Source organism: Eubalaena glacialis, chromosome 3 (assembly GCF_028564815.1).
Source record: "Eubalaena glacialis isolate mEubGla1 chromosome 3, mEubGla1.1.hap2.+ XY, whole genome shotgun sequence".
NCBI classification, from domain to species: domain Eukaryota; kingdom Metazoa; phylum Chordata; class Mammalia; order Artiodactyla; family Balaenidae; genus Eubalaena; species Eubalaena glacialis.
Genome location: NC_083718.1, coordinates 158,738,183 through 158,765,942, shown reverse-complemented (window position 1 = coordinate 158,765,942; position 27,760 = coordinate 158,738,183). Strand labels below are relative to the sequence as shown.

The 27,760-nt window shown below is 46.3% G+C and overlaps 1 protein-coding gene across 8 annotated transcripts in view; it reads right to left on the bottom strand.

Moving 5' to 3' along the window:
- ERI3 (ERI1 exoribonuclease family member 3) overlaps nt 1-22,972 on the bottom strand; it is a 128,642-nt gene extending 105,670 nt beyond the window's left edge. Inside the window, exons 1-3 of one of the 8 annotated variants that reach the window (XM_061186665.1) lie at nt 22,954-22,972; nt 20,051-20,151; nt 8,185-8,462 (exon numbers count right to left, since the gene is read on the bottom strand). In XM_061186665.1, coding sequence (XP_061042648.1) covers nt 8,185-8,439 — 255 coding nt within the window. In that variant the 5' untranslated portion in view covers nt 8,440-8,462; nt 20,051-20,151; nt 22,954-22,972. Of the gene's footprint in view, nt 1-8,184; nt 8,463-20,050; nt 20,152-22,585; nt 22,934-22,953 lie in introns of those variants that run through there. The other 7 variants (XM_061186664.1, XM_061186667.1, XM_061186663.1 and 4 more) reach the window with 7 other exon arrangements.
- Nucleotides 22,973-27,760: the final 4,788 nt, after the last annotated feature.

The window sequence follows — 27,760 nt, the reverse complement described above, 5'->3', positions numbered from 1 at the left end:
TCTGATTCTCCCAGCACCTAATCGGGCTTTGCCTGTGGTAGCACTCAACACACACAAACCTTCTCTGCCTGTCCTAGCCTGCTCACCCTTCTGCTGCAGACCTGCCAGCCTGGGGGGCTAGTGTCAATCTGGGAACACTCTTGTTTCAGGCTTTTAGGCAATGACTCAGTTTTCACAGCTAGGGCTCAAACCTCATCACATAAACGCATGACTGTGGGGGCTCTTTAAGGTTGTGAACACCCAGGATAAGGGAATAAAAAATAATCATTCCAATGGCATCTTAATCAAAATGATGCAGGATCCTTTTTCCTAACAAGACACAGAGATGGAGGAAGCATCTCCTAACATCAGTTTCCTCATGTCAGACAACTGATTTCAGTCTACAAAGTGAGAAATGTAATGAACAGAGGGGAGAGGAAAAACAAAACATGATGGGGGCAGGAGAAGTGAAGCCCACGGACCAACCCTAAACGCTCCTCTGGATTGCACTCCCCCTCCTCCCTTCCCAACCTAACTGGTTTTCTTTCTGTGGCTGTGTTACCTGTTGCTGCTGCTCTGAGGGAGAGCTCGTCCCCACCTCCCACCCCCTCTGGTCACCTCCACTGTAGCAAATCTCTTCTCATCCAGGCTCTCCTGCCTCTTTATTAATCCTTCCCTCTTTCCTTCTGTTTCTCAATGTTAGTCAGCAGGCCGTTTATCTGTTTGAAGGGTATAAACCTCCCTGATCTACGGAAGGAGGTCTTCCCAAGGGATGCCTAGCAGATCCAGATCCAAACTGCCAGTACTTGGCAGGCCGAGCGGTTGTCATGTCATTCCCTAGCCCTTGCCTCTCCCTGGAGACCTCGCAGCCCAGCCCAGTGCTACCTTCAGGGGCAGCTCCCTGACAACGCCTCAGGGCCTCAGCTCACATATATCTCTATCTTGATCCTCACCCTTTTGGCCCACACGTTACTGGCTAAAATTCTCTTAAACCTCTTGTAGCCTCTGTACTCTCACTTGCAGCATCCCAATAAGATGTTCTACTTGAACATGGGAAATACCATATCACCGATATAGACAATCCTACTAGCCAAACAAGTGAAATAATTTGCCGGGTTCTGAGAATTCCCCGGTGGTCCAGGGGTTAGGATTTGGCGCTTTCACTGCTGTGGGCCTGGGTTCGATCCCTGGTCTGGGAACTAAGATCCTGCAAGACGCTCGGCATGGCAAAAAAAAAAAAAAAAAAAAATTGCCGGATTCAAAGTCTTCATTCTCCCTCTTCCTCATTTTCAACGTTCGCACACAAACAAGCTTGCAATGCAGGTCAGGTTTTTCAGACTTCATTCAGTTGGTCCTGGCTTACTCGGTGAGTGCCTTCTTTCATTCCTGCTGCAGCAGTTCTGAGAGTCCTCCAGCCCACTTGGTCCTCTCGGCCTCCTGACTTTCCCTTAACATGAAGCTGTGCAACCCCTCCCCCACCCGTGAGCAGGGCTGACCAGTCCCCTCCTCTATGTGCCCACTGTACTGAGTACTCACCCACGCCACGGTACTTATCACGCTGCTTCACAGCAGTTACGCGGCTGTCTACCCTCCTCGACTACGAGCTCCTTGAGGGTAGGGATCATTTCTTGTCTTTATGCCCCAGCATCTAACATAGAGCTTGAAGTTGTTATCCAAAGAGTAAGAGGAGGCCTTTTCGTTGCCTCTAAGGTGGCTACCATGAAGTCCTCCCCATTCCTTTACTGACCTGGTTGGTTTTGTCATGTCCAACAAAAACCTTAAAAGGCAGCTCAGTGTCACTGTTAGTTTAACAGTCCCTAATTTCATTCACCATTTATCAATGGCCCTATTCTTTAGAGCTCTTCCCCACCACCAACCTTAGCTCCGTGTCTAACAAAATCTGCGTTCCAACAGCTGTCTCAGCCCTGGAGAGGCCACCGGATAATAAGAGGCTGGGGGAAATGTCTTCCGATTTGCACTAAATTACGTGGTGACTTTGTTACCAGTGACCCAGCGCTCCCCAAGGAAAGTTCCTTGGTCCCACCCCAAGGCAACTCCGTAGCCTAACTACACACTATGGCAGCTTAAAGGTGTAAACCCTGGGGAAGGGAGAGAAGCAGACTGAATAGAGCAAATAAACCCACTTCAATCGTACCCCTGCTATGCCAAACACACGCGACAGCACCACCATGCACGAGTGCTCCGCTCCCCGAGATGTATATTTTACTTTTACATTGCTGTGTCTGCTCCAAATAAAGAAGGGCCGTTCGGCTTTCACACGAAGTTACAACAGGGTCAAGTTCCGGACACGGCAAACGGGGCAAATGCTTGTCCCACTCAGGGAGCACTAGTGGGGAGCCACAGTGAGAGCCAGGGGAGGCCCATCCCTATGAGGGACCACCAGGAAACTGCAGCCTGTGGAGGGGGGCTCAGGAAGGGGTAGGGGAGGCACCACATTTACGGAAGCAGCAACAAAAAGGACAAAAGGGCCTAGTGGGCTGCCCCATGCCCACCCATCACTGGCCACCACTAGAGGAATTCACTTACAGTGACCCTGAAAGAAAAGATGTGTTAAAGCAGAGATAAGAAAGGCAATAATTGGTCTGATGGGTAGGGGAAAAATTATTCCAGGAGTCGAGAGCCTATGCAAGAACACTTACGGCTCACACAGTCATCATAACTCAGCCCCCTCAAGCATTTTGTGCTCTGCTTATGGTGTTAACTTTAATGTCTTAACATATAACACCATCCACGCTAACACAAAATACTACACACGCCAGATGAGGCTGAGTTATAGTTGCTGTGGGAAGCATAACTTTGAATTTCCTGATTTTGGTGCATTTAATCTCAACCATAATGTTACATTAACGTCGGTTTTGCATTTCATTTCCCAGTTTAGAAGAATAGCGTCAGCGCCTTCGCCTGTCTGTACAGGAAAAGGGGCGGGGCTGACTGGGGCCACAGGCAGATGGACCACCACCCAACAACTGGGTCCTCCGCTAAAAAGCCTGACCCGACCCCTCCCCCTTAGAGGAACCTGGACCAGGACAAGTGAATGGGGAGGGAAGGGTGAGCTCTTTCCCTAGGGAATGGCCTTTCCATCCACTTGCAAAGTACAGGAACCAAGAGCAGAGGGGAAGAAGCCGAATATGGAGCAAGAGCAATGTGTGTATATCAGGTGGGGGGAGAGTAGGGGGTAGGGGGCTCCTGCCTCTCAGCCTTGAAGGGAGGAGAAGGGAATCAATCTAGTGTGATTTGTAGGGATCTTAACCAATTTCCTGTGACGTTTTCCAAAATGTCTCTCTCACAAAAGACTAATAATGAGGAGCCAGCTTCAAGTCATACTGAAATCCTCCAAATGCCTCTCTTCTATTTTATCCCTTCTCCTGTCACCATCAACCCTCCCCCCACCCTGCCCTCCCAAAATAACCCGGCATCTGGACAATTTTCTATAAAAAAGAAACGCCTTTACTCATAGTTCTAACTCAAAATGCAGATGGAGTCTCTTCAAGGTTTCCTTAAAAAAAAAAAAGCCCCTGTGGACAAAGACCAAACACTAGAAAACCTCAACCCCAAAGGTCATTTTTCTCCAAAGTTGTGGGCACTTAAATACAGATGAGAAGGAAAACAGTCACCGGGGCTGCTGCAGAGTACTGAGAAAAAGGCTGTACTTCGGAGCCTGATGGAGTCTGATGGACGAACTCAGGGAGGGAGGGGAGGCGGCAGCCAGGACATGTGCTCCCAGACAGGAGCGCCGGGCCGCCCCTCCCTGGCCATCTGGACAGCTGAGGTTACTTCCTCCTCCCCGCATGCTGTGGCCTACACCTCATTTTCCTCACTTACATTTGCTTTGGTCTTTTCTGAACACTGAGGTGGTGAGAGAACTTGCCCCCAGGTTAAAGCTGCACAATTAAAGTTCCCACCAAAGCTTTCAGGCTGCTCCCTGGGCTTCGGGGTCACAGCCACCAGCATTCGATGCACATCCACACCAAAATGAGCAACATGAACTCCTGCTGGCGAGGACAAAGCAGCCACGATTCTCCGAACCAGATAAAAACCTACTTCCATATCAAGAAACAATTCCGAAAGCAAGAAAGGAACTGTATTCCTCAAATTTTGAGTCTCTAAAACATTTTAATCCACCTAAGTTAACATTTAAGTGAAAAAATATTTTCAAACGAAAAACAGGCTCATATTCAACCAATACCTATCATGTTAATCTGAATCAAAATGTGTAAAACAAAATGAGTGCAAATACCAGAAAGGTGAAAGCCTGTTACTGGCAAACCAACCACTCCAGTTTCAGTGAGCTGAACAGAGTACAAAAATAAACAGCAAAAATTATGACAAATGGGAAATACCAGATGTTTTACCATGTTTACAAACAATATTGTTACTCAAGTACAACAGAGCTTGCACCTGTCAGTTTGCATGGTGGCATTCCTTTTGGATAGTCCCAACAAGCTGACTCAGGGATTTCTGAATACCAGACACAGATGAGAGAAATGAACCCCATGCCGAGCCTCCAGAGAGGCCCTGGCCCAAAACTTGTTCCTGCCTCCTATGCAACTGAGGGGTATGACACACTCCCAAAAGAATCAGAAATGCGCTGTGTTCAAGTGTTCAACTCTTGGGAGCCAGGCAGCAGGGGAGCCGGGGTGGTTCTGATTCACAGTCCAAGCACATCCCCAGGAGGCACACAGACCTTGTGCACAAAGTATCTCTGTCAAGTGGACAGCCATCAAGAGGTTCTGAGAGAGCTAGGTAGGGCTGATCTAACCTGCACACCATATTCTAGTCCTTTTACTGTCTCTTCTAGAAGTTCATTCTCATCCCAAATCTCAATCTTTCCTGCTTCCACTTATATTCTTTTTTTGTCCTTATTAAAATGAAGAGCAAGTTATCATCATACTCCTTGGAACAACTCCTTCCAAGTCTGGACAAGAAATCAGTCACTAAAACCATATTCAATTTCTCTTCTTTCTAAGTCTTATTTTTGTGCCTCTAATAATTTTTGTTCCTTTTTTTTTATTTTTTATTGGAGTAAAATTGCTTTACAATGTTGTGTTAGTTTCTGCTGTACAATGAAGTGAATCAGCTATATGTATACCTATATCCCCTCCCTCTTGGACCTCCCTCCCCCCTCTTCCCCCCCAATCTAGGTCATCACAGAGCACCAAGCTGAGCTCCCTAATTTTTGTTCCTCTTATCCTGAGCTTTTCCAATTTCTCCACTGCCCTTGTTGACCAAAAGATCTAAACAATACAGAGGCTATGATGAGAACCTGACCTATGAGGACCTCAGTGGAAGGACACTATCCTATCTGGGACCGACAACTTCTCCAATCCATCCTCCAGCCTTTCTCTGAATCCCTTCAGGACACTGCTACATGCAAACTTTAGGGAAGGTTTTTTTTTTTAAAGAAAGTGGGGTTGGCGGGGGAGCTTTAATCTGCCAATAACAGTAAGTCTCAAGTCACTTCTAAGCTGCCCATCCCTTTCCTGAGAGTGGTCCAGGGGGTAGTTCAACAACAGAGCTGTCTGGCCCCAAACTCACCTTCTTACCTGTTGATCACAGCATTGTAAAGGCTTAATGAAGGAGAGATGCATTACATTTATCACTTGCCCTAGATCCACTCAAATCCATCACTATGTCACAGCAAGGAGTTAGATTGATCTGACAGGATTTGCTCTTCTTCACAAACCCATGTAAGTTATTACTCAGTACCCTATGCTCGTCTAGCTGTTTGCTGATTGATTATCTGACGATCAGGTCAAGTATCTTCTTTGGAATCACAGTAAACTAACAGGTCTATAATTTCCAAAATCATTCGTATTTGCCTTTTAAAGATAAGCAAGACAGCAAATGCTTCTTCCTGAGTTCTCTAAAGTAACAGCTAATGCTTTGCTAATAATGAACCAGGACAGCCAATTCCTTAAGTGCCCTTGGAATCACATCATCAGGGTTCATTGATTCTGGAGATAATCTTTAATCAGGCTCAGACCCTGGTAAAAAGCAGGAAGCCCAACCTCAGTCTAGGTCTAAAAGGCCCTGGTGCCTAAGTCTGGGAAGGAAGTTGGTGATACAAGTGATTTAAATCTGTACTGCATTATATCTTCAGCATTGCAATAGATAAATAAAAAGAACAAAAAATTAAAAGAACAATGCCCTTGAAAGAGAGATGAAAGGTGATACTAACAGACCAAACTGAGACATGAATCCAGTTTCACCTTCAGTAACATTGGCAGGACCCTCTGTAGGACAAGAGAACAGAGCTACATAATTATCTCAGCTTATAATCTAACTGAAAAGTTCAGAAACAAATACACACAGGCATGTGCCAGGAAGCAGAAAGCAGGAAATGTCATCAAGAAGGTGTCAAGCAATCATGAGGCTTCAGAAGAGGGATGAATCCTATGCAGTAGCAACGTGTTAGGTTTTAGACTCAGGTCCTACTAAGGCTTACTCAGCAACTGAAATCATCAGCAAGGGAAATAATATGGCATATTGGGGTATGGCTCCCTGATTCTCAACCCAAGAGAATCTACATAACCAAAACTCCCACTCACCACCCAGGTACACCCACCACAGAATCTCCAGTAGTTTGGGGAGGTGGAGAAGACGACCCTACAGCACAGGTAGGAGCAAGAGGCTGAGAAAGAAAGTGTGGCTCAGGCTGCCCCCAAGCCGTCTTCCCTTTCATGCGAAGTTCCTTCCCCTAGGAAGCTCTCCTCATCCAGCGCCTGTCTTCCCAAGCCTCAGCAGGCCTGATTCCAATCCTCCCCCAAAGGCAGACCACTACTTTGAGAATAGGAAACAAACAGGAAAGAAGAAAGGGAAAGGTAAAAGTGTTGTGGTATCTGCTTTATGGAAAATAATCTACTATCCTAAAGATAGAACCCCTCCCTGGAAAAAAAACCAACCATGAGAAATGAACCCAGTTTACCTCTGAATGGACCTCCCTGTCTCCCAAGTGCCTGCTGCTACAATCCTCTTCTCCTCCTCTTACTACTGAAAGCTACTCCCAGACACACATGTCTACAAACCCCCAAATTACCCACCTGATAATCCAGCCCTACAGGGAAGAGTTCCAGTCCTAGAGTCAGGCATACCCAAGGCCCCCACACTACAACGCACTGCCACATCGGCCCCCAATCAGGCCCCCAAAGCAAACACCAAGCAATCCAATATCACCTGGCACACGTGTCTCTCTGCTACTAATCCAAGCTTCTTAGCAGCACTACCTCAAAAGGTAAAAGATCTCTGAACACAGTTGGTAACTAAGAAAAATATGCAAGCAAAGAAATTTTCCTTTTCAACAGACCAGCAATGGTTGTTCAGGTTATCTAATGCTGCATAACAAATCATCCCAAAACTTAGTGGCTTAAAACATCAATAATCATTTATTATCTCCCACAGCTTTGATGAGCCAGGAATTCAGGAGTGGCTCGGCTGGTCAGTCTGGCTCGGGGTCTCTCCTGAGTTTGAAGTCTGATGTCCACTGGGGCTGTAGTTATCTGAAGGCTTGACTGGGGGTAGCAGAGTCACCTCCAAGACAGTGCCAAGAAACATGACCAGCAAGTTGGTACTGGCTTTTAGCTAAGAGCCTCAGTTCCGGTACACATGTGCCTCTCACCAGAGCTGCTTGAGTGTCCTCAAAGCATGGTGGCTGGCTTCTTCCATAGCAACTGATCCAAAAGAGCAAGTTGGACTGTGACGCTTTTTATGACTCAGCCTCAGAAGTCACGCAACGTCTCTTCCACTCTACTCTATTGGTTATACAGGGCTAGCTCTCATTCATTGTAGGAGGGGGCAACTACCAAAGGTGGGAATATCAGGACGTAAGGATCGTTGGGGGCCATTCTGGAGGCTAACACAGTATTCCTTAAAAGAACATGCAGCAGTAGCAGGAGAAGGAAGGAGGGAAGGGAAAGGAGAGAGGAAGGATGGGACAGAGGGAAACATTTTGATTCCCAAAGGCTGAGACCAGAGAGAAACAGTGTGCCCAGTTCTCTACAAAGACCTCTCAGGTCTACCTTACCCTAGGATGCCTGAGTCAAGTCCTGCTTCTTAGGCAGGAACTCCAGATGAGTAGCTAAAAGCCAAGAAGACGTGAGAAAGTTCCTCTGGGTCCCAGAAAGCAAGTCTATCCTCCCTCCCTCCTTGCCCACCCCACCTTTGCTGAAGCAATGATGCAACAGTTACCTGAGGATGAATCTGCGGCTTGTCACACGTGGCCTCAAAGTCCAGCACTAAAAAGTAGTGATACCTCTGGGGAGGGAAGGACATCATTGCCGCCATGGATGCGCCAAAGCTGTGGGCCGCCAGCTTTCTGGTGGATATGGAGCAGAACTCCGGAACACCACAGGGAGAAAATAAGTGGGAGCCCAGCACTTTTCTTGCTCTTGAAAGTAAATATGAAGAAAATCGAGCTGCTCCAGTCTGTAAAGGTGCTAGCATTGAACATCCAGAAGCATCTAAAACTTAGGGGAGGAAAGTTTAAAAGAAAAAAAAAAAGAAAGAAAGAAAGAAAAAGAAAAAAAAAAAAAAAGAACAGAGAGTCTGGGTTACTCCCTCCCACCGTGGCCCTGTTCCACCTGGTCTTCAGGAATAGTCACAGAACATGAACCACTCCCCAGTGTTTCTGTGCCCCTTTTCTAAATCCCAGTATTCGTTACTGAAGTTCAAGACCCTTAATACTGGCCCCCACAGCATTATGACAGCTCTGAGTCTCCCAGACCATTCTCAAAACAAGATGCAGCACTAGCCTTGATCTTTAAGTGGAGCTCTAAAGTTCAAAAGAGAGAGAGAAAAATTCTGTGTTCACTTCTCAGGTGGCAACAGTTAACATTAAAGCTAAGTTTCCCAAAGTAACCCGGGGTGCCCTGGTTGCACAATCAGTCCTGGGAGCTAAATAGACTCAGACAGACAGCAGCAAACGTCCAGGACTCTCTCCTCAGCTCCATTCCCAGCCATTGTCCCTGGCTTTCCTGTCTGTATCTTGACGTCTCCACATGCCCTCCTCCCTTCTCCCAACGGGAAAGGAGCAGAGCCCATCACAGGGAGCTTGCTCACCATACTCTGGTGATTCCCCAGTCCCCAGCCAGTAAGTGGCACCTGGGGGAAAGAACGAAGCCTGCAGAGCACAGCTGCCAACAGCCTCGGGCCTTCCTCCGCTGCCTTTAGACTAACTCCCTACTAGAGGCCTTGAATGACTGCAGGACTTTTTTTAAATAGGGAAGAAAAAGAGAAAACCCAGATGTGGTGGTAATGAGAGCATTGCTAAAAGTCTAGTAAAGTTTTCTGAGTGTACATGTGCAAAAAAAAAAAAAAAATCCATATCACTTTTCAAGTTTTCCCTTTAAATTTGCAGAATGTCTGCTCCTTAGAGGACTAACGAAATATAAAAATCAAAGCCTAAGTTTTACTCACGAATAACTCAAGCTTCCTTAAAAAAAAAAAAGAAACAGGAATAAAGCAGAAATTTTGTGTTTTTCCCATTTCATACCCAACACTCAAATTCCCTCAACTTTAATCCTCAAAGTCAAACAAGAAATCATGCTGCTCAATACGGAAATGGCCATAGTTTAAGCTTCCTGAAGCCCCAGTCTGACGGAGCCAAAAGCTTGCCTCTGAAAGACTGCAATGGGCACTCACTCCCTCCTGTAGCGTGGAGGAGGCTAGCAGCCTGGGAAGTCCAGAGCACACTAGAGGCAACAAGGTCACTACCACCTGAGCGGACATGGATCATGCCAAGTATCACTTCTCACCCCAGCTCTCCCGGGACTCAAGAAATGACCTACAGTAACTTGCCTGCATATTTATTAGGATACATGCTGGTGTGGGTCCTCAATGTCCCTATTCCTATAGTGAGGTTCCATGTGGAACAAAGACCAAGAAGTATTTTAAGTTCTTCATGATTCTAGCACAAGCGTAGTGCTTGTTTTCACCGTGGCCTACAGCCTCTCCAAAAACGCAGCCAAACTCCGTAGCCGGGGATAGACAAAGGCTGGCTTGAGTTTCATTATGGAATCCCTTGGAAAGGCAAACAGGCCAAAATCCTTTTGAAAGCCGGAATCCAAAATAACTCTTCACGTCACCCACTCCTGAACAGTACTGGAAGGCTTGCTGAGATGGGAGACACCAGTCTGCTCAGATTGCACATTCTAGTTTGAATCCAAAGTCCCTCAGGGCCTTAGAACTTTTCTCTAACCTCTCAAAGTCAGGTCATGCATAAGGACTTCTGAAAGTCTTAATGTTTTCCAGTGTGTATATATAGTGTATAAAGTGTTTTTAGTCAATCAGACTCCATCTGCCAAATACTACAGGCAATTAAGCATCATGATTAAGGAGGGCTTCTGGGTTTGAATCCTGGTTTTACCACTTATTTGCCATGGCACCTTGGGCAAGCTCTGTTCTTCAATTCCTCACCTGTAAAATGACAATAGCAGCTCCTACTCCTTAAGCGAGAGTGAAATGAGAGGACATATGTAAAGCACTAAGAGCAGGGTCTGGCACATAGGGCTCAATAAATATAAGCTTACTATTATTACTACTACTATCCTATTGGGCTATGCCCACCTGGCCAAGTCTGGACCCCCATACTTTGGGCCTATAAATCCAATGCATAAGGCAACCTCAGAGAGTAACATCAATGTCTCCTGCACCCCCAGATTGCTCTAGACCCCCCATACTACATACTGTATATGCCATATCCCCTCCCATAGACAACACACTGATGGCCAGAGGTCCTCACGCCTGCAGGCCTTGCTTTCTCATCTGATTTCACCCACATAAAAAAGCTTCTCTCTTGTAAAAAGTCTTGAGAGCAGACATTAGGAGACCAGGCCTCCACATATCAGCAGTCACTGGGTTCCATACTTCCCTTACATTTAAAAAAACCAAGTTCAACTCAAGTCAAGAAACAGAGGGCAGCTCTTCTCCCCTTCCTGAAAAATTCAATCTAATGGCTTTAGAGCCATTAGTTGTGGCAGAGGAAAGTAGGGTCTACATCAGTTGAAGTGGGAGGAGCAGAAGGGTCTGGGAGGGAGTATCAGAGCCCAAGCTGGGTGAGGAGGCATCCATACAGAGGCAGGAAGGTGTGATGCAGCATGCCACAGCCCTAGCGGGGTATGAAGGGCACCGCTGGCGGAGAAGGAGCGGCAGCCTGATGTGGGGACTCACAGGCAGGGTGAAAGAGTACCCAAGGGGGGAAAGGGCAGTGGCCACAACGGGAGATTAGTTACATACAGAGGGATTGATCAAAAAAGGGCATATATTAAGGGTAATGGGACCAGGTTTCTCACTGTTAGAGGATGGAATTAAAACATGGAAAGGGAAAAACATCTGTGGTGTCGAATTGGAATTGGAGTGTGAACTCATGGTTTCTGATATATATATAATATATAAAAATAAAGCTAGGGCTTCCCTGGTGGCGCAGTGGTTAAGAATCCACCTGCCTGGGGGACATGGGTTTGAGCCCTGGTCCGGGAAGATCCCACATGCCGCGGAGCAACTAAGCCCGTGCGCCACAAACTACTGAGCCTGCGCTCTAGAGCCTGTGAGCCACAACTACTGAGCCTGCGCTCTAGAGCCCGCATGCCACAAGTGCTCAGGCCTGCACGCCTAGAGCCCGTGCTCCGCAACAAGAGAAGCCACCGTAATGAGAAGCCTGCGCACCGCAATGAAGAGTAGCCCCTGCTCGCCACAACTAGAGAAAGCCTGCACTCAGCAAGAAAGACCCAATGCAGCCAAAAATAAATAAATAAATAAATAAATTTAAATAAATAAAGCTAGATGTACATATGAAGATGAGTATATATCTATACACAAATATATAGACACATGTATATATATTTTCTAGCTCTGCTTACTGAAGGGCCAGGGAGCAGCAACACTCTGATAGCAATGTGCACATCTAGCACCTAGCTGCCTTCTAAACAACATTCTCCACTGAAAGAACTAGAGCTCTTTGGAGAGCTGGCTGATTCCAGGGCTGTGGCAGAGAAAGTACAAGATGAGCCTAGAACATCCTGTTGTGCCAGAAAGCAAGGAAATGTTCAAAAGGACGCAGAAACCAGTTTGAAGGGGCTCCCACTGGCAAGTAAATAATGATATTAATGGATTATAATGCACTGAATAAAAAAAGGAAACCATGAGGCCATAAAGATAAAAATAAATACATAAATAAGTAAATAAATTTTAAAAACTAAAGTTTGGTAAGGGATTTCACATAGTTTCAAAATATCTCCCCACAGAATGCTTATTAATTATAACAGGGAATAAGTTTACAATGGAGAAGCCTGAAAGACATCACCTTAATCAAGTGAGCAAAATGAACATCATCAATAATGGGATTAATCAAAATCTCGCATCACATGATAGGATGCAATGAGAAAAACAAAGCATCATTTCTGTGATACTCCTGTCGAAGATGCATAACCTGAATCTAATCATGAGAAAATATCAGACAAACCCTGAATGAGGGACAGTCTACACAATAACCAGCCTGTAATCTTCAAAAGTATCAAGATCATGAATCTCAAGGAAAGTTTACTGAGAAAAGTCTATAGGAGATGAGAGACTTGGTAACTAAATGCAATGCACGATTCCGAACTGGATCATTTTGCTGCAAAGAACATTACTGGGACAACTGGCAAAACTTGAATGGGGTTTGAGGATTAGATGGAGGTAACATATGAATGTTAATTTTGATGGTTGTGTTAGGTAGGAAAATGTCCTTGCACATAGGAAATGCACGCAAAGTATTTAGGGTGATGGGGTGTTAGGTTGGCAACTTAACTCACAAATGGTTCAGGAAAAAAATTCTTTGTACCCTACTTCCAACTTTTATGTAAATTTGGCCTATTTCAAACTTAAAAAAAAATTTTTTTTTTTAACCACATGCAATGTTGTTTAAAAAAAAAGAAACAGAGAACAGTATGTGAGGGAGCCATCTCCCCGTACTGCCACAGAGGGTAGGCTGCACGCTCTCCTCTGGCAGCCCTCAAAGCACGGAGTCTCCATCCTAAGTGCCCCTGCCCAGTGCCCCCTCACTGGGCATCTCTGCCACCTCTAGAGCCTGCTCGGGAAATATCCCTGCACTCCCTGCAGAGGCGCTCCACTTGCCTGTCTACCCTCTGACATCTTAGAGATTGCCCCTTTCTACTGATGTCATTATATTTTAGTCACAAGTTTGCAGAATATAAGTCTACAACTTATATCATCAGCCAGGACTTTAAGAATCTAGTTGAGGGGCAGAACTCAAAAGGAACAGTTTATGATTCTGTGTATATCTATCTCCTCACCAGCTTTCACCAGAGACGAAGATTTACACACATTTATTCTGACACCCATTTCCTTCTCCTAGCAAATTAAAGGTAGTAAGTAGCCTATGGCAAAGAGGAAAACGAATGATTCTCTCCTCAAAATAAAGGGACCAGTCCCCCAGTGGGGCAGGGGAGAGGAAAACAGGGACTGCCACAGGGCCAGCCCGATTTGGAGGAGCAGGCCTGCACCACAGCCCCTGGAGGATGTGCACAGTATTTACACAACAGACACAATGGCTCCTCTGCAGCCATTACTGTCGGTCAGGTAAATAACGCATGTGCCAAAACACACATTTAATGAGGGAAATAATATGCCTTTATAAAAAGCCTCAATTTCTATTTACCTGAGAGACCAGGGAAGCACCAAATCACCAGATTAGTGGAACCACAGAGGAGTCATTCTGGCGTCTTAGGTAAATAGACATTTTATAGCCTTCCATTACCGGAGGGGGGAAGGAAGGGCGAAGGGAGGGGGCCATCCTTTAATATCCACATACAGGCCAGGGGAGCCTGGGGGAGAGAAAAGAAGAGAAGCCCATCATGAAATATGGGGTCCTCTCCCACCCCCATCTCCCCATCCACATATACTTGGGATCTCTGGGGAGGGTATGGGTTTATACCATCCCTGGGTTCAATCCACTCCATAAAAAGCCAGACTGGGGAGTTCCCTGGAGGTCCAGTGGTTCGGACTCGGTGCTTTCACTGCCGCGGGCCTGGGTTCAATCCCTGGTCAGGGAACTAAGATCCTGCAAGCCTCGTTGTGCGGCCAAAAAAAAACAAACAAACAAAAGCCAGACTGGGAGGCAGGGGTGCATTCCAGGGAAACTTCAAGGCCCTGAGGCAGGTTCTGGGTCCAGACTAGAAGCACATGGGACAGCCACAGAGTACCCAGTTCCCAGTCTCGGGGAAGTCCCTGTTCCAATCTGACCTGCAGTAGCACAAGTGCTCAGACACCTAAGCCACAGAGGCATCCACAGAGAACACGGTAACACCTGTCTGCAACTCGTTCAGTCACAGGCCCTGTCTCAGGTGGCTAAAAATAACCTGGGAAAAATATAAATAAACTGCATGCCTTCAAAAGTCATAATTTTCAATCTAATGAATGCATTCTTAACTGCCAGAGCACTTTCTGGGAAAATCATAGACTGTCAAAGGTGAAAGAAAACCTAAGAGAAGACGCAGTCCAGCAAGCCAGGGAAAATGAGCCCCAGAAAGAGAAAAGGACAGTCCAAGGTTCACAGAGCAAGTAAGGGTAAGAAGAGAACCCACGGCTCCCGACCCCCAGTTCAGAGCCTCCAGCCACTGCCCCAACACAAGGAGCAGACACCAGCATTTGTCCCCCAAGCTTTTCTGTAGCCTCACAAGTGGAGGCCAGGGGCCTGAGGACTCGGCCTAAGGCAGAACAAAGCTTGACACCCCTACAAAAGCTTAGAACCTCTACACGACTTCCTGATGGCCCCAAAGTGGAATGCAAGCAGGAACTCTAAAGCTGGGTCCTCACCTCAATAAAACACTCTTCTCCTCTCTACACCCCATCACCCCCTAGACCTGTAGCTTCAGCTGCTTCTGCTCCAAGACAGGGCGAGGGAGAACTTGTCCAACATCAGAAGCAGCTGCTAATCCCAAACTATCAGAAGAGCTAAAGTCACTAAAGACCTTCAGGAATACCAAATTCTGATGGCAACATCACAGGCCGTAGGAGGCTCGCTCTCCCCTTCAATTAGCCTGTCTCAGCAACTCAAGGCAGCACAGAAAAAGAAGTACCTGTTTGTGATTTGCCTGCTGTTTACTAACCCATCAGCCACATTCAGTAGCTTGGGCAAACTCCTTCAAGGGGCCAAGGATGGGAAATATCTCTTTGCAAAGACCTGCACGTCAGTTGTGACCCCACACACGAGAGGGAGCAAACGCTAGTTTCCTAACACTTGGTAAACAGGATAGAAATGGAGGAAGGGCAGGGTATGGTATGGTACTCTCATCCCTGTAAGCTCCTCCCACACTTGTAGACAGCATCTGACCCCAGAGGGGAGGTACACAGAACCTGCTATACCCCTGCTTCCGAAAGGGAGAACTGGAGCAGAAACAAGGAGTCATACAGCTAGTTGTTAAAATGCCGTAATAGACAAGCACAGGTTCAAATCCTGCCTCCACCACATGCTCTTTGTAATAATAGCTGTAACAAAAATACCTATCTCTTAGGGGTTCAATTAGACCATACAATATGTACAAAGTGCTTTGCACAATAGTAAGTTCTCAGCAAAAGGGAGCTATTGCTAATACATGAGAAAGAGGAAAGTGAAACACTATTTTGTGAAAATCTACTACAAGCCAGGCACTGTAGTTGTGACTTACATATTTCATCTCATTTAAGCCTCCCAACCATCAAGCAAAATAGGTAACAGTATTCCCATTTTACACATGAGAACACTAAGGCTCAGAGGCACTCAGCTCTTCAGGGCCCTGTTCTCCTCTCCCACATTTAAGGGTCCACTTTCTCCACTTGGCTGATTCTCCCATCAGCCATAGGGCTAACAATGCATATCAACTATAGTTTTTCTTTTGAGCTAAGGTATGACTTTAACTAAAAGGAACTCAACCATAGCAATAATTAAGTCTGTCCAAATCACTCAAATTTGTTTCTAATAAGAAAAACAAATTGCAGCCTGGGTACAAAAGCGGAAACAGGGGGACTTCCCTGGTGGTGCAGTGGTTAAGACTCTGCGCTCCCAATGCAGGGGGCCCAAGTTCCATCCCTGGTCAGGGAACTAGATCCCACATTCATGCTGCAACTAAGAGTTCGCATGCCACAACTAAGGAGCCCGCATGCAGCAACTAAGGAGCCCATGTGCCGCAACTAAGGAGCCAGCGAGCCACAACTAAGGAGCCCAACTGCCACAAATCTTCCCCTTTTAGTAGCTTTCTCTGACACCTCATCAGAAAGTTAATTGCTTAAGTGATCCAGTAGCACAGTTTAACTTTTATCTCACTATATTGTAAGATTTTAGTTATGTTTCTCCTCTTAGCAGTAATTTTCAGCAAGTCGGGTGAGAAGGATGGAAGATAGCAGGTATAGGGGTGTATGTGTGTGTAAAAAGGCATATTTGAAGAGATCATTTCTTTTTCTCTTTGGCCGCGCAGCATGCGGGACCTTAGTTCCCCAACCAGGGATCAAACCCATGCCCGCTGCAGTGGACACAGGGAGCCTCAACCACTGGACCGCCAGGGAAGTCCCTGAAGAGATCATTTCCTGTACTTGTTTTTTGTCAGACCCTTGAATCCAGTTTAAAATTTCAAGCAGCATTAAAGAAAAGTATAAGATTAGCTTTTTCCATCTAAGGAGTATACGAGTTTAAAAAGTCTGAGGAACACTGAGCTAAACATAGATCCTTAAGGGCAAGGACCACATTTTATTCATTTTTGTATCCCCAGCACAGGGCCAGGCACAAAGTAAGTGTGAGGCAATGTCTGCTGAATGAATTATAATGTCAACTGCTCTGGAATCAGAACATGGCAGAACAGAGCAGGGCCTAAGAAGCAGGAAAAGCTTCTTTTCTTTCTTTCTCTCTCCTTCTTCCTACCCACCTCCCCCCAATTCTGTCCTCCCCAGTTAGAGACAGAGAGTGAGCGAGCATTGCCTTGGTGCCAGAATACTATTAAAAGGATTAATTTAGGGACCGGTGTTTGGACTGTCACATCCAATCACTACCCACAGATCTACAGCTTCCCAAATCAGGCTCATGCAAAGAGGAATCAATTGCAAGGACACAGAGGGTCTGAACAGGCATACTAATGGCTTCCTGAGGTGCCAGCGGCCAGCTCTGACACTCCCATAAATTATCCGCCTTTTGATTTTACCTGTAGCTGTGGGGCACAAGGCACAATTTTGAACATATCAAAGCAATCTCTCGTCACCCAAGGCTCCCCCAAGAATGTCCCCAAAGGAGGATGGACTAAAAACAATGACCCAAAGGGAATCTGCTTCCCAGCAGGCCTGTTCCTAGCAGTCATCAATTAAAACCCAACAGGACCAAGTGGATAAAGGGACCCAGATCAAGACTAGGAGATATGGATAAGACATGCATCAGACTGCAGTTCTGCAATGACTATACATCTCTCACTCAAAGGAAGAGAAATCACAGCAATAAACTCACACAATTTCATCTGGGGGCAACTCTGCACCAGCTCTAACAGTACCTCGCAGCATGATCTCGGACAACACACTTAACCTTCCTGGGCCTCAGTTTCCTCACATGTGTAGCAGGGACAATAATGCTGACCACCTGACCCGCTTCCCAGAGTGGTGATGAAAAGTAATAAAAAGCATTCAAGAGGCACTTTACAAAGCCACAAGGGTTGCAACATTAATAAACGACCCCGACAGACCAGGAAAATGACTGGTCACACTTCGGTGAATTTCTTTCGGGTAGCTGCTCACTCAGTTCACTTCACTGATGGTGCTGGGGCTAAGGTCCACCCTGAAGAAACTTCTGGAATTCTGAATGGGACTCCTGCTGTCTGAAGATTTTCCATTATGAAGAGCAGCATCTTGTTTAGTTATAATTTCCTCCTGTTTGCTGGCTGCCTCTGCCAGGGGCTAGGTTTCTATCACATGGCCACAAAGACAATTGGGAGCACCCCAAATGTACTAAGCCAAAGGCCAAGTCACCCAATCGCTACCTGCTTTTTAAAAAATTGTGTAAAATATTGTTAATAACAAAAGTTAAGGACACCTTGCTAAGAGTTTTACATCTCATTAAATCCTTTAACCAACCTATTAAGTTTCATTTTACAGATAGAAAAGCTAAACTCAGAGAGGTAAGTCATTTGCCCAAGGTCACATAAGCACTGTTATCAGAAACCTCTAGCAATGCACACCGGAGCTTGCAGGAAGAGGAAGACAATTCATCAGACACTCAACAAATACTTTATTTGATCCCTGTACCTGACACATACCATCATACTCAACTAGGAGACACTCTCAAAACCAGAAAAAGATCATCAGTTTCTTAGAAGCAAGCAAAGAAGAAGACTAAGTAGGACATATAGAGAATGAGGCAATTCCCTGGGAAGCTTAGGAAAATGGGTCCCCCTCCGTGTGTACAGTTCAAGAAATTCAAAGCAACTAACATTAAGCTATGAGACCAAAGACCAAAATCTCTCCCCGGCTACATTTATTCACTACTACTTTCAATAGAAAAGAGTTCCCCCAAACTTCTCATTCATTCCACACCAACTTGCCCTTCCCACATCTTTTCTAGTCTGTGAAATAGGAGCTGGTATCGCCAACAATTTCTCTGGTAGACATCCTTTAAGCTCAAGTAGATGGCCAGGAAATTAGCAAAGAGAACCAGTACACACAAAGATGCAAAGATTCAGGTATACTCAATTTTTAATTGTCAAAACACTGCCTCAAAGGTGAAAATGTTACCCATGTAACTGCCACAGCCTCCTTACTGGTCTCTCTGCCTCAGGTACTATCCCCTTCAATCCATTCTTAACACTGAACATTGAAATTAAAGCAAACTTTCTAAAACACAAATCTAGTATCAGTCCACTTCTTAAAACCTTTCAATGGCTTCTCACGGTTTTTATGATGGTCTGATCCAGTGGTTGGTCACAGGCCAAATCCAGCTGCCACCTGTTTTTATAAAGTTTACTGGAACACAGCCATGCTCACTCATTTTCCTACTATGGCTGCTTTCGTGCTATAGCAGCAGAGTAAACAGTTGTGACACAAACCCATAAAGACTAAATATTTACTATCTGGTCCTTTACAGTAAAAGTTTGCTGACCTCGTCTAACCTTTTTTTCTACCCACCATTTAATCCTAAGAGCTTATAAGGCCCTGGCTTCTGCTTACCTTTCCTCCTTAATTTCTCACTGTATTCTCCTGTCTCCCGCTCACTGAGTACTTTATGTTTCAGTCACACTGAACTTCAGTTTCTCAAACTCAACAAAGCTCTGACCTTCACACTTGGTTCTTCACATCTTCATCTAATTCTAGCTGAGTAGTTTACTTCCTCTGAAAAGCCTTCCCTGAACCCACCAGTCTGGGCTGGAGATCCTTCTGAGTACTCTTAAGCACATATACTTACCTCGTTACAGCACTCTCAGAGGTCTTGTGACTGCTTCAATACTATCTGTCTCGCCCATGAACTTGTAAGCTCTTTGGTGTCAGATATAGCAGCTGTCTTGCTCACCACCACAATCCCACCACCAAGCAAAATGCCTGGACCTCAGTTATTCAACAAACAGCATCTGACATCCTGGATATCAATCGTCAGAGTCTACCTTTTTAGCCAGCCCCGATCCTCGTAAAGCGGAGACAGACTGGGATTAACCATCCAGCCAAAGGTGACCCACAACTCAAATTTGATAAATGTATGTGACCAAGATCCCAAAGGCCTTGGTCAAATGCATTTATCAGAAGCCAAATAAATGTGATCCTTCCTATTGTCTTAAGATGTGTATTTCTCAGGATAAAGGATTATTCCGGCTCTATTCAACCTTCCTGAACTTCAAGTAAGTGCTCATGTAATGCCCACTCAGAAATCATGGCAGAACTTGAAAGTATGGCTATCCCACCTTCAACTCTCACCACTTTATAGACTTCAGGTAAGTTTCAGTAGTCTTTTAGCATATGGTATCTTGTCAGAAAAAGCTACAGAAAAGTACAGTCTGCACCAGTCCCCACTCCCCACCCTCCAAGCCCAAATACTCATAAGGAAGAAGTCAAGCCAAACCTTGACCATGCAGCAGGATTCTCACCTCTCCTTACTTCGAAGATGCCAAGACTGGCCGCTGGGGATGCTGAAGGTTCTGTGAGAGCTGGAAAGCCCCAATGCTGTGGATAAATACAGATCTCTGCAACAAGTCTATTTCAATACTGTCTGAAACAACTTAAAGATCACACTATACTTCAAACTCCTAAACCCAAACTACTTTGGGATAACAGTTATCTATGTGGAAGCACAGTGCCAGTACAGAGCTTTCAGAAGCTACTAGTACTACAGTTGACCTTTGAACAACACAGGTTTGAACTGCGCAGGTCCACTTCTTATGTGCAGATGTTTCTCAATAAATAAATATATTGGGAGATTTTTTTGGAGATTTGTGACAATTTGAAAAAACCTGCAGATAAACCACATAGCCTAGAAATACCAAAAAAATTAAGAAAAAGTTAGGATGTCATGAACGCATTAAATATAAGTAGATATACACATAACATACAAAATATGTGTTAATCAATTGCTTATGTTATCAGTAAGGCTTCTGGTCAACGCTATTAGTAGTTAAGTTTTTGGGGAGTCAAAAGTTATAAGCAGATTTTCAACTGTGTGGGGAGTCGGTTACCCTAACCTCTGCGTTTTTCAATGGTCAACAATATATACTTTTGCAATGATGAATTTCATCTTCTCTAGTGTCATACTTTTCTTCCTAAGGAGGTTTATCTCCTAGAAATACTAAACATTTACAATATCTGAGCTTGGACTGAGAGAGATGGCCATGAAGTTGTAGCTCTCTGGATAATCCTGAATCCTAGTCTAGCCAAGGAGGGGACACTAGTAAAGGCTGACAATATTCAAAACTCAGGAACTGAAGCAGGGATTGGGGGAAACACTGGTTGCCACAAAGCCACAGGCCATACTGCAAATGGCCACACAGACCAGGAAACACTTGCAGGATATATCCAGGTCTGCCTCAAGTTCTAAAAAAGTCAAGGTAATCAAACCCCAAATCAAATCATCAATGGACACCTATCATATTTATCACTTAATTCAGATTTTCCATACTCCGGTTTCTCTTCAGATAACTTAAATCTTGCACCTTTTACTCATCAGATCTTCCAAAGGATTAGAAGTTGCAGAGGTGCCCTTGTAAGCTAGCAACGCCCTTGCACAAAGAAACACCTAGGTTTGGAACCAATCTATTCCTGTCTACCACTCTACACATTTAACACTTTATTCTACTCAGATCCCCTGAGAAAATGCCACTCGCCAACCTACCCCACCACAAAGAAAACACTTTTCAAAATGAAAGGGAATAAAAGCACTTTTATTTGGAAATTTCAAGTTGCAAGCAGAGCTCTCAGCCAAGCTCTGTGACCTAGCTAGCCGATTATTTACAGGATCTTTGGGCAGGAATTGTTAATGAGCTTTTAATTTGGAGTGCTTAAGTTGCCAAAGTGCTCTGAGCTCCAGTGAAGCACCACAGAATCCATAAAGGAAACCTTATCAATCACTTCCCGGCAGCTACCTCCCACAACCCCCCCCCCCCACGAAAGGCAGCCAAGTGGGTTTCTAACCAAGATCACAGACACACACATTAGTGGAGTCACACTCCAAGTCCCTGTTTATAAATTGGCTTTCAAATGCTAGGGGATTCAGGTATAATATACTTAAGCTCCAGGCATGAACCCACCAAAACAAGGCATGCTGTGTATGATAAAGTCAGAATAAAGCAGAATTTGATGAAGCCAATTTCTGGTAGAAACTCTACAATCAAAAATCATTCAGCCAATCACAACCTACTATCGTTCAAATAGTGTACGGTCTTTAGCCAATGGGATTCCTGGTTTTTTGCCCTTCGCCTGGGAGACTGATAAAATGTCTGACAAGAACTAATACCAGAGAAGTGGCCAGAGACCTAGGGCAGAGGGAATGATGGGTACTATCAGTTTGCAAAATCCAGCCCTAAGGACAGAATCCAAACCCCCAATGAGAAGCCACGTTCAGCATCTTCCAAGTCAACAAGGAGCAGTTATATTTTGCAAGAACTCGCAATCAAGCCCCAATCCAAGTTCATGTCTTTTTGTTTTAAGAAAACACCTGTTGCTGGAGCATTTGCAGGAAAAGCAAACAGAAAGCTAGCCAAGTTAGGCCCCTTATTCAATCCTTCCACCGTAACTACGACCACCGCTACAGATTTACAAAAAGAAGTAAACTGCTAAGCTTGTGTGTCTGTGTGTGTGTTGGGGAGAGGGTAAAGGGAATGTTCTCTCTACCATCTCCTTGCTAGTTTTCTATCCTCTTTGGTCAAAGCTCTCTTCCTCCTCCTAAGTAACCCCAGGTAGGAAGTCAGCATGCTTAATCACCTCACCCAGCCTGTCTTTCAAAGCCCTGCCCCTCTCCCTCTCCGCCAAAACGTTTCTCAGTAGACCATGCATCCAGGGTGAGCACATGGGCCAGCACCCCAGGCTGCACAAACTGCGCGCCGCGACCCTCACCCCGCATGCATTACCAGGGCCCAATCTAGGGGGGCCTCGCCGCATCACCCACCCCGGGGTGTTGCCCCCAACTCGGGCCCATCCAAGTCCAGGGGATTGTAAGGGGAGGAGCAGGGGGCCAGGAGACCAGCCCTCCTTCCCAGGGCCGCCCCCGCCCCCCGTCAGCAGCGGGAGAGGCTGTCGCCATGGCAACGCCCCCTCCTCGGGGCCAGCGCGGCAGGCTCCCTCCAGGTGCAGGCCCCGACTTCTCCCTCGGCCTGAGCAGGCGCTCAGCGCAGTTTACGGCGGCGGGCGCGGCCCGCGCCGACTGCGGCGCCGGCCTGGCAGAGGCAGGGCCAGCTCCGCTCGCTCCCCACCGCCCGTTCCCGGCCGCCTCAACAGCGGCAGCCAGCACCACGAGTCCACAACACACCGACTCACCTCCGCGCACTCTGACCCCGGCCGACGCGGCGGACGGGCGGGCGCGATGGCCAACCGCTGAGCCCGCCGCCGGCTCCTCCGACCAATGGGCTGCACGGGGGCGGGGCTTCTTCTCCCCAAAGGCTCGCTCTCCCGCCGACATGCGCGCGAAGGTGCGCCAAGATGGTGACTCCCCACCGCAGGCCTTATGGGACTTGTAGTGTCGAGGGTGCACGTATTTAGAAGAAAGTGAAGGGGGGGGCCTCACTTCTGAGCTGTGAAAGAAATTTTTTACAGAAGGAAACTTTCTAAGGCCTAGAGAAACCCAGGTCCCCCACTTCCGTTTTCCCACCTTCCAATATACTCATGAGGTGAGTATAGGCTCATAAGGTGACATGTTGTATTTAGATGTCACCTTCTCATGATTAGTTCATTCAGCAAGCCATTACTATCATTTAGTCTCTGAGGTCGGCCTGGGGGAAGACCTGAGAGGAGGGGGATTTTAGGCGAAGAAAAAAATGCTTAGATTTCTGAAGGGCTTTCCCAAGGAAGAGGGAACTAAGTTGTTAAGATCAGCTCCACAGGGAACTTCAGAGTTAAAAAGGATTCTGGCCTCAGCTGTGGGGAGTTTCAATAGTCAGTCTCTTCAGTCAACTGGAGAGAACTCTGGCCAAATCCAGAGATGTATTTCTTCATCTTGGTTGTGCCTCTCTGGGAAGTCATGGGTACTAGGTTCTGAGCTGGGAAACCCCAGCCTTGTCCAAGCCAGTGATGGTTTTGACAGCCTCCCAGTCAGCCAGGAACCATCTTCTGTGCCCAGCTTCGGTCACCAAGCCCTCTGTCTGACATCTACATATTTTCACTTAAGAAAATGACGTCAGGGCTTCCCTGGTGGCGCAGTGGTTGAGAATCTGCCTGCCAATGTAGGGGACACGGGTTCGAGCCCTGGTCTGGGAGGATCCCACATGCCGCGGAACAACTGGGCCTGTGAGTCACAATTACTGAGTCTGCGCGTCTGGAGCCTGTGCTCCGCAACAAGAGAGGCCGCGACAGTGAGAGGCCTGCGCACCGCGATGAAGAGTGGCCCCCACTTGCTGCAACTAGAGATAAGCCCTCGCACAGAAACGAAGACCCAACACAGCCATAAGTAAATAAATAAATAAATAAAACCAAAAGCCAACTAATTATTGCAAAAAAAAAAAAAAGAAAGAAAGAAAATGACGTCAGTTCTGGGCCCTACCACCTCCGTGAGATCTGACCTTAACATAATGAATGGTTCCCACCTGAGCTGGGAAAGCCTGGTAATCCCCCTTTTAAGGAATGCCTTCCTTAATCCCACATGATGGGTTAGGTGATTCTACTGTGCACCTACGGAATTTATTGCATTGTTTTATAATTGTCTCTTTCTTTGTTGTCTCTCCCCCAGGGCTGTAAACTCCTGTAAGGTAGGCATTATTTCTATATTGTTCATGCTGTAAAGTAATACCCAGCACAGTGCCAGGCATAAAGCAGGCACACAATAAATGCTTGTGAACAAATGAGGGAATAAACACCAGCAGGGACAGGTGTCACTTAACCAAATGTCAGTAAAGTGGAGGCACATCTGCCTATCTGCCTGATTCTTGGAGCTGGAATTGGGTCTTCCTCTTTCCATTAATGTTATCTAGATGTTAATCCTAGTTGATCACATCAGTCAACATATTTTATAGTGCCTCTGCTAAGTGTCAGGCACTGTTTCTGTTGCTGAGGATTCACTGGTGAAAAAGACACACAAAATCTGTGTCCTCAAGGAGCTTTTACATTGAGGAGGAGGAGGGGAGAGGAAGAACAGACAATAAACAAGTAAGTAAATAGATAAATAAAATTAGACCAGTATAAAATAGATAGCTAGTGGGAAGCAGCCACATAGCACAAGGAGATCAGCTCGGTGCTTTGTGACCACCTAGAGGGGTGGGATAGGGAGGGAGGGAGGGAGACGCAAGAGGAAGGAGATATGGGGATATATGTATACGTATAGCTGATTCACTTTTTTATAAAGCAGGAACTAACACACCATTGTAAAGCAATTATACTCCAATAAAGACATTTTAAAAAAAAAATTAGACCAATAAGAGGCCTTAATATGGCCTCCCTTGTCTCTGGCTTTGTTATATCCTGAATCTGGCCTGAGAATATGGCATAGCCAGCCTTCTTGGCTGTAAGAATGAAGTAAACACACACTATGAGAATTGGAGGCTTTCCTTAAGGCCCAGCCCCAGTATCCTCCATGGAACCCTTGACTTCCCCAAAATGTGTTCTTTCCTCCTTGGTGCCCTAGAGCTCATCTGAACAACTTCCAGGGCCTCACCACATTGTAAGCTCTTTTTGGACAAAGACCAGGCAAAATGCACTCAAATTGTAGGACAGTTTAAGTACACTTGGTACCTTACACTGCTGCCTAACCCAGCATTTGGCTCCCTCAAGCCTTTGGCTGTGTTCTGGTTCCCTAGAAAACAGAGCCTGAGGCAAATCTTATGTAGTAAGATTTCATTGGGAAGTGTAATCCCAGGACAGCAAGAGTGAGGGGGAAAAGAGAAGTGAGGCAGGGAAGGAGGGAAAGAAAATATAAAGTAGTATTGTATGACCAAAGCTTAACAGAAAGCACAGCTAGTTGCTCTGTCCTACAGACCGTGTAGAACCATCACTTCTCAGACAGGAAGAAAGGGAGGGTTGTGTTACCCCACCACTCCTGTAGCCACAGGGGGCGCCAGATCCCACACCCTAAAGCACAGTGGTTCATCTGAGACTAGAAAGGATGAGAGGAGCCTCTGACTTGGTCAAAATAGGCCACTGCAGTCCCATCACAGTGGGCACATCGGAAGCTCTTTCAGAACCTAACCCTCCTCCCAGAGGGCGCTGAGACAACCAGATGTGTTAGTAAATGACATGATAGCAGTGGCAGCTGGGTTGTCCATAAAACAGGTGGCCAAGGTCTGGGGTAGGGCAAGCAGATGGGGCGAGTGAATTTTCGGAGACAGATGAACTGAGTCCAATACAGGCACATATACACCCTGGGTAGACTGCCTGGCTGCTGGATTAGGTGACTGAACTAAAGTGAACACTGAGAGCAAGAACCAAAGAGGACCACATGGGTTCTTCTGCAGCCCTGTCAAACCACCAGGAAAAACCTCAAGATAGCCATCAAAGTTGGGACCTTAATCAGCAACTGAAGGGCAGAGAACCCAGGACCCAAGGACAGCGCATGGCAGCCCCCAAACTTGGCACAGCTGAGAGAACCCAGACTGGATCTGAAACCATTTTATCTGATAACTGGAGAAACTGCTTCTGCCATTCTCAGTCCCTGTAAGCTATGTAAGATAGCATAGTGCAGTTATAGGGAGTGTGAGCATGGAGAGAGCCTGCTCAGGTTTGCATCCTGGCTCTATCTGTGACCTTAGGCAAGTCACATATTCTCTGAGGCTCAGTTTCTTCATCTCTCTAGTGTAGGTAATACTAGTACCTACTTGTTATTAGAATTAAACGTGCTTAGCACGGTATCCTGCGTAAAGAGTGCAGTAAATATTGGCTGTTACTATTATTCTTGCCCCTCCCCCACCCCTCTCCCAACTCCTCTTCCCACCGTGACCACCACCATACCACCTCCTCGCTCCCCCACGCCCAGCCCCAGTCTTCTCTGCTCCAAGAGCAGTGGAGCCTAGACCTGGCCATGCCTTCTTCGTCCTGCTTTCCCCAGGGCTGTTCCCTATGAGCCTGAGCCATTCATCTCCCTGGTGACCTGAATCTGAACTAAGAGATGGATGTGGGGTGGCTGAGGCCAGGGTGGTAATGTGCTCCCTTATCTCTGTGCCCCTCACTGGGGCCTAGTTAATTTTCTCTTTGATTTTAATATAGATTTATTGAAAGTTTCAGTTATCAAAACAAACTGCAGCAGCAAATTGGTGTTCTTTGCTGGCCTACAAGTGCCTATAAAGCTGCCATGCTCGGGAACGAATGGCGCTCTCCGGGAGGTCAGTCATGGCAACAGGAGGTCCCTGGGGACATACACACTGCCATTTAATATTTTTCTTATTAGCCTTTTTCTTCTTGGCTATCTAAGCCTCCCCTTTAAATTGGAAATCAAATGGAGCCACCTGCCCAGAGAGGCTCTCTTCCCCAAGCTGCTCCACTATTCCTTCTCCAGTCCTAGCCTCCCCACCTCTAATCTTCTGACTTCTCCCGGCCTCGCCCATTGTTCCAGAGAGAGTTGTGATTCACATGCCCCAGAGGTATGGCCCAATGCCCCGTCCCAACTGTGGAAGGTTGGCTTAGGCTATCCAGCCACTAGTCAGAAGCAAAGAATCCCTAGAAAAGATTGGGGCCTCTTCCAGATCTGGTGCTCAGAAGGGAGGAAAAAACAAAGTTTTTAAAGCAAAAGAGTTGTTTTCCAAAGGGCAGACAGTCCTGTTAGGAGCTATTGAACTCAACAGAAGCAAAAAGGAGATGATGATCCTAGAGATTGGGCAGATTTTCCTTCCAGCCCAAGGACTGTCTGATTTCATTCGCACATCCCCACTGCCATTCCCAATAAGGCCCCTCCTCTCAATCCCAGCTTGATTTTTGAGACCCTCCATTTTCTGGTACCAATCTGCCTCTCTAAGTGCAACCTGCTTTCTTGCTTGCCCCAGTGGCTCTTATAGGTAGAACCACTCACTGCCACCTCTAGGCTCTGGAATCAGTCCTGTCCTAGGGGAGAGGCTTCATGATCTGGTAACCTCTCCTGTCCCGGTCATCATCTCCTCTTCTGGGCCTGAGGTGCTGCTGGGTCACTTGTACATGCCGCATCCCAATT